At 38.8% G+C, this 19,044-nt stretch overlaps 1 protein-coding gene across 2 annotated transcripts in view; it reads right to left on the bottom strand.

The window, feature by feature from the left end:
• Positions 1-16,881: 16,881 nt before the first annotated feature.
• The window catches only part of UBR1 (ubiquitin protein ligase E3 component n-recognin 1), a gene marked incomplete at its 5' end in the record, with an annotated part of 155,863 nt that continues 153,700 nt past the window's right edge, over positions 16,882-19,044 (bottom strand). For both annotated transcript variants that reach the window (XM_079700174.1, XM_079700175.1), the window contains 2 exons: positions 16,882-17,128; positions 18,656-18,757. In XM_079700174.1, coding sequence (XP_079556300.1) covers positions 16,987-17,128; positions 18,656-18,757 — 244 coding nt within the window. In that variant the 3' untranslated portion in view covers positions 16,882-16,986. The remainder of the gene's footprint in view (positions 17,129-18,655; positions 18,758-19,044) is intronic.

Genomic DNA, 19,044 nt, shown 5'->3' with positions numbered 1-19,044 from the left:
TGTCTAACAGAATATAGTTCACTTCAGAGTATTGGCAGGGCAAGTAATTTGAATTGGAAAGGATTAGTGTTTCTGTAAATACTTTTCTTTAAAATTAAAGAAGTTTATAGGGGAAACAAAGTCCAGATTCATTGAAATGATGCCTAGCAGAATTTCAAATAGATATTCTCTATTCAAAGAGACTATTTTTCACTCACTTAGCAAATATAATGTGTCTCTCCAAGCTACCCAGATGTAATCTCTGCTATCATAGGTAAGCGTTTTAGTGAATTTATTCATAAAACTACTATTGTGTTTATTTTAAATGAGTCAGTAGATACAGCTGGATTCTCCAAATGATGGAAAGATGATTATTCTTCTGACTGTTATCTTATGACCAACTCTCATTTGCAAATCCATGAAGGATAAGATAAATAGAAGAGTATGTGAGAAAGCAGTCCAGCAGCTGTATATCAAGAAAGAGTTGAAGGGGAAAAAAAGTGCAGTGCAAAGGGAAGTGTTGTACGATGAGTATCCTGAGAATAGTACAACAGTATATCTCAGAGTAGGAAGTATAAGAATGAATACATAGTGAAAGTTAATGCCACAGGTATAGGAACCCTAGGATATGTGCCCAAGGAAAACAGTTTCCCAGGCCCCCTTTTCTTCTCTGGTCTTTTCCATTTAAGAACTATTGGTCCCGGGACTTCACTGGTGGCACAGTGGTTAAGAATCCGCCTGCCAATGCAGGGGACATGGGTTCAATCCCTGGTCCAGGAAGATCCCACATGCCACGGAGCAACTAAGGCCGTGTGCCACAACTACTGAGGGTAAGCTGTGACAAAGTGAGAGAGTGGCATGGACATATGTACACTACCAAACGTAAAATAGGTAGCTAGTGGGCAGCAGCCACATAGCACAGGGAGATCAGCTCGGTGGTTTGTGACCACCTAGAGGGGTGGGATAGGGAGGGTGGGAGGGAGGGAGACGGAAGAGGGAAGAGATATGGGAACATATGTATATGTATAACTGATTAACTTTGTTATAAAGCAGAAACTAACACACCATTAAAAAAATATATAGAATCCGCCTGCCAATGCAGGGGACATGGGTTCAATCCCTGGTCCGGGAAGATCCCACGTGCCGCGGAGCAACTAAGCCCGTGCGCCACAACTACTGAGCCTGTGCTCTATAGCCCACGAGCCACAGGTACTGAGCCTGCGTGCTGCAACTACTGAAGCCCGCAAGCCTAGAGCCCGTGCTCTGCAACAAGAGAAGCCACCGCAGTGAGAAGCCCAAGCACTGCAATCAGAGAAAGCCCACGTGCAGCAACGAAGACCCAACTCAGCCAAAAATAAAATAAACAAACACATAAATAAATAAAAGAACCACACCGAATCCTCTGGCCCCACTGGCTTCCTCTCTAAAAAAAAAAAAAAAAAAAAAAGAATTATTCGTCTGGGGACTTCCCTGGTGGCGCAGTGGTTAAGAATCTGCCTGCCAATGCAGGGGACACAGGTTCGAGCCCTGGTCCAGGAAGATCCCACATGCCATGGAGCAACTAAGCCCATGTGCCACAACTACTGAGCCTATGCTCTAGAGCCCGCGAGCCACAACTACTGAGCCTGTGTGCCTAGAGCCCCTGCTCCCAACAAGAGAAGCCACCACAATGAGAAGCACACACACCACAACAAAGAGTTGCCCTGCTTGCCGCAACTAGAGAAAGTCTGTGTGCGGCAACGAAGACCCAACGCAGCCAAAAATAAATTGATTAATTAAAAAATAAATAAAGAATTATTGGCCTGTCCCAAGAGATACTTGTTCAGTTAGGATAAATGGCAAGGTAATATTCAAGAGCTGGTACCAGAATTTAGGAATCTCCTTTTGAGATATATGTATCTCAAATATATATATTAGAAAATAAATAAATTTGGTAGTCATCCTCTAGGCACCCCGTGATCCCTGCCTCCTGGTATCTTCACCCTTGTATAGTCTAGTCCCTCCCATACTGAATTGGGCTGCCTCGTGTAACCAATAGGCTTTTTCAGAAATTGTGGTGTGTAAATTCCAAGTCTAGGTTATAAAATACTTTGCAGCTTCCACTTTATGCTCTCTTGGGTCACTCACTTAGAGGAAAGCCAGTGCCGTAATACGAGGACACTCAAGCAACCTCTTGGAGTGGCTATCTGGCAAAAAACTGAGGCATTACACCAATAATCAGCACCAATTTGCCAGCCATCTTAATGAACTGTTCTTGGAAATAGAACTGCTGTGCCTTATGTATGAAAGTTGTTAAGAGGGTAAACCTTAAGAGTTCTCATCACAAGGAAAAAAATTTTTCTATTTCTTAAATTTTGTATCTATATGAGATGATGGATGTTCATTAAACTTATTGTGATAATCATTTCATGATGTATGTAAGTCAGATCATTATGCTGCACACCTTAAACTTATACAGTGCTGTATGTCAATATATTTCAATAAAACTGGAAGAAAAAATCAAACAGCATAGTATTTGCATATAACCTATGCAAACCCTCCCATATGCTTTTTTGTGTGTGTGTGCATATAACCTATGCACACCCTCCCATAGACTTTTTTTTTTTTTTGAGGCAAGGAATACGACTTTATTCAGAAAGCCAGCAGACTGAGAAGATGGCAGGCTAGGGTCCCCAAAAACCACCTTCCCATATACTTTAAATCATCTCTACATTACTTATAACATACCTAGTAGAATGTAAATGCTATGTGAATAGTTGCCTGGCACGCAGAAATTTCAAGTTTTGCTTTTGGGACTTTCTGGAATTTGCAAATATTTTCAGTCTGTGGTTAGTTGAATCCATGGATGCAATACCCAAGGATACAGAGGCCCAGAGCACTGACTGCATATCTCAATAAAGCTGTTTCTAAAAACTCTGCACAGTCTTTTGAAACATGAAGCTCATAGTGGACTGGCGCTCAAGTGTTTCCACAAACCAGCAAACAGTCCTGTTTTTTAAATTTTTGGTCAATCTAACCAGTTTCTATTTGAATGTTACTTAATCCACTAAACAAAATATTTTAGAGTCAATTAATGCCAACCACTCTGCTAGGCACTGGGAGAACAAATATGAATAAACTCAGTCTCTATCCTTAAGAGTTTCATAGTGGATTAGCGAACATGCAAATCCCATTGCAATGCACTGCAATAACTGCTAAAGGTAAGCTATATAGATGCTCTAGAACAGGGGTCAGTAATCTATAGGCTGCAGGCCAAATTTTGGGGGGTCCTCTTAGAGCTTGACCTCTTTAAGCTAGTGTCAGATGCACTCTGATTTTGATAGAAATGCATTCACACCAAATACATTAACTACCTCAAGTGCTTGTATTTTTGAAAACTTCATCCTTTATTTTGCTGTGAAAGACTTTATTTCTAATTAAAGAAATTTCCAATAAAAAGGAATCAATAAGAGAAAACTGGCAGGAGGTGGGAGGTAGATGGGCAAGGTAATCTCAATTTTGGATATATGAGCCTATTGTCTTTTAACCTGTTGATGTTTGGTGTTTGGTGATTATTAAAATAGACCAAAATGTTAGGGAAGATTGACACTGATTAAAACTAGTAAAGTTAGAAAAGACACTAAATTTGTATTTAAAAAGTAATTCTAATCATAGTTATTTCTTGACCTACTTCCTATTTATGCCTAACTTTTATGAAATACAACACAACTATACCAATAAATATTAACAGTTAACTTTTTTAAAATTTGTTTATTTATTTAATTTTGGCGGCATTGGGTCTTTGTTGCTGCGTGCAGGCTTTCTCTAGTTGCACTGAGCAGGGTCTACACTTCGTTGCAGTGCGTGGGCTTCTCATTGAGGTGGCTTCTTTTGTTGCGGAGCATGGGCTCTAGTCTTGCGGGCTTCAGTAGCTGTGGCACAAGGGCTCAGTAGTTGTGGCTCGCAAGATCAAGAGTGCAGGCTCAGTAGTTGTGGCGCACGGGCTTAGTTGCTCTGCGGCATGTGGGATCTTCCTGGACCAGGGCTAGAATCCGTGTCCCCTGCATTCGCAGGCAGATTCCTAACCACTGCACCAGAAGGAAGTCCCAACAGTTAACTTTTTACAAGTTTTATTCTACTAGAACAGTAAATTCTCTACATATTTGCTCAGTTTATTAGCTTTCCTCTTTGTTGCAAGGTCATCAATTAACAAAGCATCGTTGGATATTCACAGCTTTCAAATGAGAAAGTGGTGAGGTGATGTTGTGATTCCTGATGTGTGTCTCTGACAGTCTGGAAGAAGTTCAGTGACTTTCAATCTGGTTCAGCGATTAGCTGCTCCAAAAGCTGGATGTTTTTCTGTGTTTTAAGGTAGAATAACTGCCTGGTAATGCTAATAGTGCACCCTAGTGATCATAGTATTCCACTGCCAGTTGTACTGAAATAAAACTTAGAATGGTCTCTTCCCTCTATTTTGTCTTATTAATCAAAGCAGAATATCCAGTGGGTAGGTGTTTTTATAATTTTTAGAAATCAGAGGGCAGACAGCAGAAGCAAGAAGAACTACAATCCTGCAGCCTGTGGAAAAAAAACCACATTCACAGAAAGATAGACAAGATGAAAAGGCAGAGGGCTATGTGCCAGATGAAGGAAGAAGATAAAACTCCAGAAAAACAACTAAGTGAAGTGGAGATAGGCAACCTTCCAGAAAAAGAATTCAGAATAATGATAGTGAAGATGATCTAGGACCTCGGAAAAAGAATGGAGGCAAAGATCCAGAAGATGCAAGAAACGTTTAACAAAGACCTGGAAGAAATAAAGAACAAACAAACAGAGATGAACAATACAATAACTGAAATGAAAACTACACTAGAAGAAAACAATAGCAGAATAACTGAGGCAGAAGAACGGATAAGTGACCTGGAACACAGAATTCACTGCTGCAGAACAGAATAAAGAAAAAAGAATGAAAAGAAATGAAGACATGGGGCTTCCCTGGTGGCGCAGTGGTTGAGAATCTGCCTGCCAATGCAGGGGACACAGGTTCGTGCCATGGTCTGTGAAGATCCCACATGCTGCGGAGCGGCTGGACCCATGAACCATGGCCGCTGAGCCTCCGCGTCCGGAGGCTGCACGTCTGGAGCCTGCGCTCTGCAACGGGAGAGGCCACAAAAGTGAGAGGCCCGCGTACCGCAAAAAAAAAAAGAAAAGAAATGAAGACAGCCTAAGAGACCTCTGGGACAACATTAAACACAACACATTCGCATTATAGGGGTCCCAGAAGGAGAAGAGAGAGAGAAAGGACCAGAGAAAACATTTGAAGAGATAATAGTTGAAAACTTCCCTAACATGGGAAAGGAAAGAGCCACCCAAGTCCAGGAAGCGCACAGAGTTCCATACAGGATAAACCCCAGGAGAAACACGCTGAAACACATAGTAATCAAATTGGCAAAAATTAAAAGACAAAGAAAAACTATTGAAAGCAGCAAGAGAAAAATGACAAATAACATACAAGGGAACTCCTATAAGGTTAACAGCTGATTTATCAGCAGAAACTCTACAGGCCAGAAGGGAGTGGCATGATATACTTAAAGTGATGAAAGGGAAGAACCTACAACCAAGATTACTCTACCCAGCAAGGATCTCATTCACATTCGATGGAGAAATCAAAAGCTTTACAGACAAGCAAAAGCTAAGAGAATTCAGCACCACCAAACCAGCTCTACAACAAATGCTAAAGGAACTTCTCTAAGTGGGAAACACAAAAGAAGAAAAAGACCTACAAAAACAAACCCAAAACAATTAAGAAAATGGTCATAGGAACATACATATCGATAATTACCTTAAACGTGAATGGATTAAATGCTCCAACCAAAAGACACAGGCTTGCTGAATGGATACAAAAATAAGACCCATATATATGCTGTCTACAAGAGACCCACTTCAGACCTAGGGACACATACAGACTGAAAGTAAGGGGGTGGAAAAAGGTATTCCACACAAATGGAAACCAAAAGAAAGCTGGAGTAGCAATACTCATATCAGATAAAATAGACTTTAAAATAAAGAATGTTACAAGAGACAATGAAGGACACTACATAATGATCAAGGGATCAATCCAAGAAGATGATATAACAATTATAAATATATATGCACCCAACATAGGAGCACCTCAATACATAAGGCAACTGCTAACAGCTCTAAAAGAGGAAATTGACAGTAACACAATAATAGTGGGGGACTTTAACACCTCACACCAATGGACAGATCATCCAAAATGAAAATAAATAAGGAAACAGAAGCTTTAAAAGTCACAATGGACCAGATAGATTTAATTGATATTTATAGGACATTCCATCCCAAAACAGCAGATTACACTTTCTTCTCAAGTGCACATGGAACATTCTCCAGGACAGATCACATCTTGGGTCACAAACCAAGCCTCAATAAATTTAAGAAAATTGAAATCATATCAAGCATCTTTTCTGACTACAACGCTATGAGATTAGAAATCAATTACAGGGGAAAAAACGCAACAAACACAAACTCGTGGAGGCTAAACACTACGTTACTAAATAACCAAGAGATCACTGAAGAAATCAAAAAGGAAATCAAAAAATACCTAGAGCCAAATGACAATGAAAACATGATGATCCAAAACCTATGGGATGCAGCAAAAGCAGTTCTAAGAGGGAAGTTTATAGCTATGCAAGCCTACCTCAAGAAACAAGAAAAATCTCAAATAAACAATCTAACCTTACACCTAAAGGAACTAGAGAAAGAAGAATAAACAAAACCCAAAGTTAGCAGAAGGAAAGAAATCATAAAGATCAAAGCAGAAATAAATGAAATAGAAACAAAGAAAACAATAGCAAACAAAGATCAATAAAACTAAAAGCTGGTTCTTTGAGAAGATAAACAAAATTGATAAACCATTAGCCAGACTCATGGAGAAAAAGAGGGAGAGGACTCAAATCAATAAAATTAGAAATGAAAAAGGAGGAGTTACAACAGACACGGCAGAAATACAAAGCATCCTAAGAGACTACTATAAGCACCTCATTGCCAATAAAATGGACAACCTGGAAGAAATGGACAAATTCTTAGAAAGGTATAACCTTCCAAGACTGAACCAGGAAGAAATAGAAAATATGAACAGACCAATCACAAGTAATGAAATTGAAACTGTGATTAAAAATCTTCCAACAGGGCTTCCCTGGTGGTGCAGTGGTTGAGAGTCTGCGTGCCGATGCAGGGGACACGGGTTAGTGCCCTGGTCTGGGAAGATCCCACATGCCACGGAGTGGCTGGGCCCATGAGCCATGGCCGTTGAGCCTGCACGTCCAGAGCCTGTGCTCCGCAACAGGAGAGGCCACAACAGTGAGAGGCCCACATACCACAAAAAAAAAAAAAAAAAAAAAAAATCTTCCAACTAACGTAAGCCCAGTACCAGATGGCTTCACAGGCGAATTCTGTCAGATATTTAGAGAAGAGCTAACACTCATCCTTCTCAAACTCTTCCAAAAAATTGCAGAGGAAGGAACACTCCCAAACTCATTCTATGAGGCCACCATTACCCTGATACCAAAACATGACAAAGATACTACACAAAAAGAAAATTACAGACCAATATCACTGATGAATATAGATGCAAAAATCCTCAACAAAATACTAGCAAACAGAATGCAGCAACACTTTAAAAACATCATACACCATGATCAAGTAGGAATTATCCCAGGGATGCAAGGATTCTTCAATATACGCAAATCAATCAATTTGATACACCACATTAACAAATTGAATGAGAAAAACCATATGATCATCTCAATAGATGCAGAAAAAGCTTGTGACAAAATTCAACACCCATTTATGATAACAACTCTCCAGAAAGTGGGCATAAAGGGAACCTACCTCAACATAATAAAGGCCATATATGACAAACCCACAGCAAACATCATTCTCAATGGTGAAAAACTGAAAGCATTTCCTCTAAGATCAGGAATGAGACAAGGATGTCCACTCTCACCACTATTACTCAACATAGTTTTGGAAGTCCTATCCACGGCAATCAGAGAAGAAAAAGAAATAAAAGGAATCCAAATTGGAAAAGAAGAAGTAAAACTGTCACTGTTTGCAGATGACATGATACTATACCTAGAGAATCTTAAAGATGCCACCAGAAAACTACCACAGCTAATTAATGAATTTGGTAAAGTTGCAGGATACAAAATTAATGCACAGAAATCTCTTGCATTCCTATATACTAATGATGAAAAATCTGAAAGGGAACTTAAGGAAACACTCCCATTTACCACTGCAACAAAAAGAATAAAATACCTGGGAATAAACCTACCTAGGGAGACAATAGACCTGTATGCAGAAAACTATAAGACACTGATGAAAGAAATTAAAGATGATACCAACAGTTGGAGAGATATACCATGTTCTTCTACTGGAAGAATCAATATTGTGAAAATGACTATACTACTCAAAGCAATCTACAGATTCATGCAATCCCTATCAAATTACCAATGGCATTTTTTACAGAACTAGAACAAAAAAACCTTAAAATTTGTATGGAGACACAAAAGACCCCGAATAGCCAAAGCAGTCTTGAGGGAAAAAAACAGAGCTGGAGGAATCAGACCCCCTGACTTCAGACTATACTATAAAGCTACAGTAATTAAGACAATATGGTACTGGCACAAAAACAGAAACATAGATCAGTGGAACAAGATAGAAAGCCCAGAGATAAACCCACGCACCTATGGTCAACTAAACTATGACAAAGGAGGCAAAGATATAAAATGGAGAAAAGACAGTCTCTTCAATAAGTGGTGCTGGGAAAACTGGACAGCTACATGGAAAAGAATGAAATTAGAACATTCCGTAACACCATAAACAAAAATAAACACAAAATGGATTCGAGACCTAAATGTAATACCGGACACTATAAAACTCTTAGGGGAAAGCATAGGAAGAACACTCTTTGACATAAATCACAGCAAGAGCTTTTTTGATCCACCTCCTAGAGTAATGGAAGTAAAAACAAAAATAAACAAATGGACCTAATGAAGCTTCAAAGCTTTTGCACAGCAAAGGAAACCATAAACAAGACCAAAAGACAACCCTCAGAACGGGAGAAAATATTTGCAAACGAATCAACAGACAAAGGATTAATCTCCAAAATATATAAACAGCTTATGCAGCTCAATATTAAAAAAACAAACAACCCAATCCAAAAATGGGCAGAAGACCTAAATAGACATTTCTCCAAAGAAGACATACAGATGGCCAAGAAGCACATGAAAAGCTGCTCAACATCACTAATTATTAGAGAAATGCAAATCAAAACTACAATGAGGTATCACCTCACACCAGTTAGAATGGGTATCATCAGAAAATCTGCAAACAACAAATGCTGGAGAGGGTGTGGAGAAAAGGGAACCCTCTTGCACTGATGGTGGGAATGTAAACTGACACAGCCACTATGGAGAACAGTATGGAAGTTCCTTAAAAAACTAAAAATAGAATTACCATATGATCCAGCAATTCCACTACTGGGCATATACCCAGAGAAAACCATAATTCAAAAAGACACATGCACCACAATGTTCATTGCAGCGCTATTTACAATAGCCAGGTCATGGAAGCAACCTAAATGCCCATCGACAGACGAATGGATAAAGAAGATGTGGTACATATATACAATGGAATATTACTCAGGCATAAAAAGGAATGAAATTGAGTCATTTGTTGAGATGTGGATGGATCTAGAGACTGTCACACACAGTGAAGTAAGTCAGAAAGTGAAAAACAAATATCGTATATTAATGCATGTATGTGGAACCTAGCAAAATGGTACAGATGAACTGGTTTGCGGGCAGAATTTGAGACACAGATATAGAGAACAAACATATGGACAGCATGGGGGGAAAACCGCGGTGGGGTGGGGATAGTGGTGTGCTGCATTGGGCGATTGGGATCGACATGTATACACTGATGTGTATAAAATTGATGACTAATAAGAACCTGCAGTACTAAAAAACAAAAAAAACAAAAAAACAACTAATACCAAACTTTCTTTGGGTTATTTGTATGGAAATATGTTAATATAAATGTTTCAGACATTAAAAAAAAATTTTTTTTTTTTGGCTGTGTTGGGTCTTCACAGCATGTGGGATCTTCCCAGACAAGGGCTCAAACCCATGTCCCCTGCATTGGCAGGCAGATTCTTAACCACTGAGCTACCAGGGAGGCCCCACTTAGAAAGCTCTCTATGATCACTTTCCACTCTTGCTACTAAGTCCCCACATATACTCCAGTCCCTTTAGTCAGAGAGGAAATAAGGTATAAATACTGGAAATGAAAAGAAAAAACATTGATACATGTATTATCTACACAGTAAATGTCAAATGCATCTAAAGAAAAAAATATTAAAATTAATGATACTAAAAATGATACAAATGAACTTATTTACAAAACAGACTGAATGCACTGAATCAGAAACCTTTATATGTTGCTGTGTTTGCAGTAGGAAGAATACCTGGGGTTCAGGATCCAAGCAGTGGCTCCAATCCACGTCATTTCTGATGACTCCCTGGAGAACTCTGTGCTTTCTGTCCCTGCAACTCTGGGCTCTTCATGGTTAGACATCTTGGTCCCTAAAAGTGGTCCACTCTTGCCAGGGGATTCAGCAAGTGTCCTTCTAGACTACAAACTATTGCTGTGGCCTTTTGGGCTGCATGCAACTAGCAAGCAAGTAAAGGAGTCACCATGTTGGCAGGGGCAATTGATGTGGATGAACAGAAGGTAGGGTTGCTCTTGGATTAAGAGAGAAGGGAGGAACATGCGTGGAATTTAGATGATCTACTTGGACAGTTCTTGGTACTCCCTTGCCCAGTTGTGACTGAATGGCTTAGTGCAGCAACTTAAACCTTTTGTGCTCCCAAATCTCTCAGTATCTGCGTACTGCAGGACCCAACTAACACACTGATTATGTTGTTTAGGTCTACTATATTCTTAATTTTTTTTGTCCACTTTATCTATCTAGGTTTGGGAGATGTTTGTTAAAGTCTCCCCTATTAATGTGTCTATTCATCCTTTTATAGTCTGTAGTTTTGCTTTAGAAAGTTGCTGCTTTAGTAAATGACGTCCTCAGCTTGCACAGTTCCTACATGCACGATTTTCAGTTACCATGTTTTAATTAATTAACGTTAGTCCTCAACAACACGGTTCAAATTTCACTTATGATGGTATATTAACTGTGAGTAATTTCATAAAGTGCAAACTATGTGGCTAGCTCTTCGGTCCACAAATCACTAAATAACAGATGTGTGTCATGATCAGTGACCAATTATGTAACTTCTCTCAGAGTCTGTTGGTTTTGGGTTTTTTTGTTTTTGTTTCTTTTGGCCATGCCAAGTGGCTTGTGGGATCTTAGTTCCTTGACCAGGGATTGAACCAGGGTCTTTGGCAGTGAAAACACACAGTCCTAACCACTGGACTGCCAGAGAATTCCCCAGAATCTGTTGGTGATTGGACATTGCACATCTGTTGCTCAGTTCGGGACGGAAAGTGAAGCGTGAAGTCATGCTGTCTCCTTGTCTCCCAGTGATAAACCCATGTGACATTTTACAAAAATGGATAATCAGAAGAGGGAATGGCCAACAAAGATAAAAATGCAGCAAAGGGCTTCCCTGGTGGCACAGTGGTTAAGAATCCGCCTGCCAACTCAGGGGCCATGGGTTCGAGCCCTGGTCCGGGAAGATCCCACATGTTGTGGAGCAACTAAGCCCGTGTGCCACAACTACTGAGCCTGTGTGCCACAACTACTGAAGCCCGAGTGCCTAGAGCCTGTGCTCCACAACGAGAAGGCACTGCAATGAGAAGCCCGTGCACCACCATGAAGAGCAGCTCCCGCTCGCCACAATTTGAGAAAGGCTGTGTGCAGCAACGAAGACTCAACACAGCCAATATATATATATATATATAAGTAAATAAAAAATAAGTAAATTAAAAAAAATTTTTTTAGTGCAGCAAAGGAATTAAAGTGATAATGCTGGAAGTGAAATTTGGGTAAAATCTAGATGTTATACAAGTTATACTGGAGTTATAGGAGTAGTAGTTAACTATGGAATTGTTGACACCACTGCTATTTGAGATAATGCATGTCAGAGGAAGCTAGTGAAGGCAAATTTCAAAAAAGAAAAAAAAAAGTGGTTAAGATGAATGTCCCAGAAGGAATGACACCATCAAAAGTCTTCACACTAAAGGAACTCTTGGAAGTATTTCACAACTTTGGAACACAAAGGGTAAAATTTTGGAAGCTGATCCAAACTTAGAAATATGACAATTTGCCAAGGCACAGAAAAGATGCTCACTCTGTATAACTTATACAGAGAGGCAGACATGCTTGACGTTATTTTCTAGATGTTTTTGGAAAAAAAAAAACTTGAATTTTCAATGTTTCTAATGTTATAAATTACACTGTACTACATAAATGTTTTACTATTTTCATTTCCCAATATATTTATAATTGACAGTAGGAGTTTGTTTTGAGCAAAATTTTTAAAGGCCATGGAACAATTGTATCTTTTTTATTAATTTTATTTATCGCTGCGTTGGGTCTTTGTTGCTGCATGCCGGCTTTCTCTAGTTGCGGGGAGTGGGGGCTACTCTTCGTTGCAGTGCATGGGCTTCTCATTGCAGTGGCTTCTCTTGTTGTGGAGCACTGGGTTCTATGCGCGTGGGTTTCAGTAGTTGTGGCGCGTGGGATTAGTTGCTCCGCAACATGTGGGATCCTCCTGGACCAGGGCTCAAACCCATGTCCCCTGCATTGGTAGGCGGATTCTTAACCACTGCGCCACCAGGGAATCCCCAATGGTATCTTTCCCATTGATACTAAGATTGCTCTGTATGGTTTCAGCTTGCATGGACATATATGCAGTAATTCACTACTGTACAAAGTGAGGACTGCCTGTATTTGGTTCCAGTTTCTTCACATCCTCACCAACACATTATCTTTTTGAAAATAGCCATCCTTGTGGGTATGAAGTGGTATCTCACTGTGGTTTTGATTTGTGTTTCCCTAATGACTAATGCACATCTTTTCATGTACTTACTGGCAATTTGTACATCTTCTTTGGAGAAAAATCTGTTCAAATCTTTTGCCCATTTTAAATTTATTTATTTATTTATTTTTGACTGCATTGGGTCTTCATTGCTGTGTGCCTGATTTCTCTAGTTGAGGCAAGTGGGGGTTACTCTTCGTTGCAGTGTGCGGGCCTCTCATTGCGATGGCTTCTCTTGTTGTGGAGCACGGGCTCTAGGTGCGTGGGCTTCAGTAGTTGTGGCACGTAGGCTCAGCAGTTGTGGTGCACAGGCTTAGTTGCTCCGCAGCATGTGGGATCTTTCCGGACCAGGGCTCGAACCCGTGTCCCCTGCATTGGCAGGCAGATTCTTAACCACTGCACCACCAGGGAAGCCCCCATTTTTAAATTAGGTTCATTTCTTTAATTTTCATCTGAATCTATTTGTTAACTCAGCTGATTTTTTAAAAAGTAGGTGAGTTAAGCCCATCTACATTTGTTGATTGGTCTGAATTTTGTTATATTGTTTCACTACGTAGTTTATTTTCTTTGCCTCTCCCCCCTTTGATATTGTGTGCAGTTCTAGCTGTAAACTCTATACTGATTTTACATAATACTCTCAGTACTCTTTCTTTAAATTCTCTGTCGCTTCCCTAATATGTAAGCAATTTTGAAACTTCTTACTGCCCCTTCTTTCTATGTAGCCGCTAGTCTTATCCTAGTGTCACTTTGTGTAGTTTTTATTTCTTGATTTCTCAGCTTCAAGTGCTATCTTTTTACTTCTATATAATACCATTGATGTAATCAGTGTATTTTTTTGTTTGTTTTTTTTTTGTTTTTTTTTTTTTGTGGTACGCGGGCCTCTCACTGTTGTAGCCTCTCCCGTTGCTGAACACAGGCTCCGGACGCACAGGCTCAGCGGCCATGGCTCACGGGCCCAGCCGCTCCGCGGCATGTGGGATCCTCCTAGACGGAGGCACGAACCCGCGTCCCCTGCATCGGCAGGCGGACTCCCAACCACTGCGCCACCAGGGAAGCCCTCAGTGAGCTTATTTAACTTTCCACCTACTCATCCCTTTGCTCCCATCTTTTGTTGGTTGTAATAGTTTTACATTATTTTGATAATGTAAAATTATCTGATTTTGTCTTATTCCCACCTCCTATCTTTAATCTTAATTCTTACAGTTGAACATATGCATATATATGTAAAATATGCATCGTAAAAATTATTTACTGATAGACTGTATGGTCAAAAAGTTTGGAGACCATTACACTAAATACCTATGTCTTTTAAAGAATTTGTCTGGGCTGACAAAGATAACTTTTAGCTATAGCTCCTTTCTAGGTATACTTTTTTATACTTTAAACCCAAATCCCCAAACATGAGAAGCCCCTTTTTTCTTTTTAAATATACACATATATTTTATTTCAAAAAGCACAGAACATTATACAAGTTTTAAATTTACATTTTGCAATAAAAGATATCAATATATGCATTATTTGTATAACTTCATCATGGATGGAATTTGAATCAGTGGTATAAACATGTGGCAGTCACTAAATATAGATCATCATCACAGTGAACCAAAATGCATAGTTGTTATGAAATGACAAATGACCACTAAAGGGTGAACTCAGCCCATACACCACGATAATAAATTATTTATACAGATATATGTTTTTCTTCACTGTATCATTAAAATTCCTGCTAGCCCCTCACCAAACATTCAAAAAACACAGTTTTGGAGCCATCCTGTTGAACCAGTTCCTCCACATACTACACTAAAGAAAATAAAGTGACTTTTTGCTCATTTTTAAGTAAACTTCATATGCTTAATTAAACTGTTTCCAATGATGAAGGCAAACAACTAGGATATTTGAATATAATTAGAAATCCCTTGGGCTGGGGCAGCACTGAGAGATGTATGTTCATCTACAGTGCAGAGATCTGAATCAATCTCAGGAAATGGAACTCAATAAGAAATGGGTTCTTTGGCAGTAAAGATCTGACTGGCCATTGCAGGACAGTCCCTCTGGCAGCTTGAGAGCTTAACCCTAGAATTTATGCAGTGGATAGAAAAAGGTTAGAAATAAAAAATCAATTTATCTTTGCTAAACTGGGACCAATCAATTAGGGCAGAAGTCAGCATTTTCTATTGCCTAGGCTGGCTCAGACTTCCCAGACAACCCATCCAACAAAATTACATAGGGAATAAAAAGAAATGTTATAATCATTTAATCATACTGGCAAATTTGACAAACTGAATACTGAAATTTGTAATCCTCACCCATCAATAGTTAGAAACTGTTTATTGGAGTTGTATCTATTTTCTGATACCTTCTGAATAATAATTATTCAGGTAGAAAATCATGATTGTGATTCTGATGCCTGTTCATGCCAATCCCTTATTGCAAAATCCAGAATTTCTTTACTTTACATAAAAATACCAAAAAAATCTAACCCCAAATGTGCATCATCAATCACTTTACAAATATATTTTTATTTGCTTTCTTTTGCTGAGCAAAAAGAAGGTAGGAAAACATTTATACACATACATGACCGTGGTCACCAAAGGCAAAATAAGACAGTCTTTGAATGTATCTTTCAAACTCCTAACATTACCCCAGAGACAACAGAAGCTACAATATAAGACTTCAATCTATCTTCTGCCTGTTGTTTTATATCATAAGTTCTTGATATAAAAAGTTAAAGCCAAAAACCAAGAAGTCTATGCACAGATGCAGGAGAGCTCTGTTATTTATAAACAAGATGGCTCAACCACAGCATGTTGTAACAGGACACAGACTACTGACCACATGGCTTTTTTCATTGGTTATACTATTCATATACCCAGAGTTTATGAAAAGTTTGCACACAGATAAGAAATGAAGGATCTGTCTTACAAACACACAGAATGTTACAGTACAGGCTTAAATCTGATTGTTCTAATTTACAGCTGCCATGATCCATTCATTGGGGGAATTTTCTTATCCTCATTCTATAGATAGTTTACATCAGAACTGCATCAGGTTTCTGAGTCAAATAGAGTGGTGCCACAATCAAGAGATAATTGAACTCATTTTAGAAACTTGCCTTTGGAAAATGGAAAGTATAATTTCAAAACACAACAAAGCTAATCCTCACCATCAGAGGTGAGGACTGCAGGCTTTATTTCATCAGGGATAAATAATAAATACATTATCCTAACTCTTCTTGAGGTCTACAGTAGGAAAAAAAAAGCTTTTCCACACTGGCAGAAATTTGCCTTAGAAATGGAAACTTTGTCCATAGAGAAATATAGTTTAATTTCTGGCTGAAACAGTAAGTGGCACTTTAGGGGCATTTCCTTAAGAGGGAAATTATAAAATTTTTACTTTTTGGAAAACTTTCTCAATTGAAGTACACCGCATGGTTTCTGAATTTCTCTTTAGCTGCAAGGAAGACTAACACAGATTATTAAATCTTGTCAGTGATCCATTAGCTAAATTAAATTGGGGGGGGGAACACCAAATACAAATTGTAGAAGAGTCAACCAACATATAAGAATGCCCACAAAAAAAAAAAAAAAAAAGAATGCCCACAACTGCTTGATGTGACTTCATTTATCAGGTGGATGAAGTGAAGTGGGACAGATTATGAAGGGAAATACGTTTTCTGGAACTATTAGCAGAATCAGACACTTGGGGTGAAGAAGCATTTCTTTAGTGTTCTGGAACATAAAATAGATTAATCTATGTCTTTTTTTTTTTCCTTTAAGCATATGTTCATTAATTGAAAGAAATACTCCATTAAGGAATATTTTATTGATGTATGTGAATCTGGACACGGAGCAAAAGACCCTCCAACCCTTCCCCGGCCCTCAATAAGGTCTCCATAATTTTGAATCAGTCTTCATTACTGTCTTCATTCGTGATTCTCCCCAGGCAGAGTTGGAGCTCACAGTAACTGCCAGTTGAATCCAAATAACATCTGATTAGTTTCCTGGCTCCTAGCAATCTCTTCTATGATGCAATGCTGCTGCCACACCAAATGGAGCTTCCGATACCGCTCACGAGATAAATGAAGGGGGTTGCCCCTCCTTCAGGGGGAGAAAAAAAACATGTAAGCTTGAATCAAATAACTACTACATCTTTATTGTTTAAATTAGTCTGAACTTTTGAGATGTTCTTGGAACTGGGAGGAATCACCAGGGCAAGGTTTTAAAAGGTATATTTTCCCTTCACCACTGATCACTATGAACTTGATAAGTTACTTAGCTAATGAAGAAGAAACTTACTCCTTGATTATTCAGAAAAATAGGTCAAGTATACCATGGGCATTATGGGACCCCATTTAAATGGCTAGAAAGGTTTATAACTTGAAGCAGTTCTATTCTTTTTTGAGTGGTTAGCCTGAGTAGGTCTTTAATGGCTTTCTGGCCTCTTATAGTTTATCCAGCTTTGACTTCTGATCTTTGGACGGCAGAGGTTAGGTCTGAGGTTTAACACTAAGTCCTCAAATTATACGCTGCTCCTCAGAAATACTTAGTTATTATTGTCTTTATGACACAACAAACTTGCTGGTGATTAGCAAGTATTTAAATAAAATTACTCCACACCAATTCTAAGGTTGCACAGTTTGTAACACTGTATAACAGCTAATCCAAAATGACTGAAGTTTGGCTGTTGCCAATGATGGAGAACTGTGAAACTCTCATCCCTGGGGCACTCACATGTCTCAGCTGGTTGGGTATTTTCATATTGCCTAACTAACTTAAAAATTCTGCTTCTTTGTACCTTTCTGGAACAACACAGGCCTCTTATCCTCAATCATTAACTACTTTCACCCAGCTTTTTCTTCCTGAATCCAAAGACTTTCTCTATGCAGGTCAAAAGCTGTTACAATAAAAACAAATCTCCGTATGAACAAAGAGGTTCCAAGCCTCATCTAATAAGCCGATTCATTCTGAATAATATATTGGGTTGATGAAAAAGTTCGGATTTTTCCATAAGATGTTACAAAAATCCCGAACAAACTTTTTGGCCAACCCAAAATTTCAAAAGAACAAACTTTTAAACAAAAAGAGCTTATGGTAAGGGGATCTAATCTTTATCTATATGTACTTGTGGGACCATTGTGGCCTTACCTCCTTCTTCTCATACCCATGAGTGGTACTCCAGTTCCTAACACCAGCGAAGGATACAGAAAATTACAGGATTCTAAGCATTTTTGCTAATGTTTAGAAGCAAAGAAGGCTGACATAGCTGGCTAATAAAAAGTTTCAAGTATTGCAATGGAAACAATGAATATCCATTTTAAACCACACTCCCTCGCTGGATACTACAGATTTCTTTCTTTTATATATCAGCGTCAATTAAACCTTCTAAGTAATTCTGAAGAAAGGTTGATTAAAAATAATAGAGCATTCAAACATTAGGATGGCGGGTGTCTAAAAATTTTGGAGAAGCACAAACTTGTTGAAAATTATGTGTTGCATTTAGGATGGCATCATATTTAATATTTTCAATTTATAGCTATTTAAAAATATCTCTCAGTATTAGCTTTTGTGTTTAAAGAGCTGCCACCATCCATGTACAATAATGTGAGTAAAATTTTAAAAACTTACTTCAGGCCAGGGTCTGTTTCTCCATATTCATCCAAATAAGGGGCTGGATAGGCACAGCCTCTGGCTTTACCTTCAACCAGGACTACTCTACATTCTCTGATTCTAAGGGACAAAACAACCAACAGAAATATTACTAAGTGCATGTATGCAAATGACAGGCACTGTGTCAAAGTTAATCTAGAGAAAAGACATGGTATCTGTTAAGAATTCAGTATAAAGACAATAGAGACAAACAGACTAAATCGTGTTTTGTCTAAATAAAAGAGAATGAACATTGCTATTTTTGTTGAAGCTATGGGAAAGGATCAATGGATTTAGGGAAATGGGATCACTCAGTAATACTGACTAAATATACTGAAGAGAGGAAGGAGGTTGTCCTATGTGAACCA

The sequence above is a fragment of the Hyperoodon ampullatus genome, assembly GCF_949752795.1.
Source record: "Hyperoodon ampullatus genome assembly, chromosome: 3".
NCBI lineage: Eukaryota > Metazoa > Chordata > Mammalia > Artiodactyla > Ziphiidae > Hyperoodon > Hyperoodon ampullatus.
Note: the sequence above shows the minus strand (reverse complement) of the source record. Positions and strands in the feature narration are given on the sequence as shown.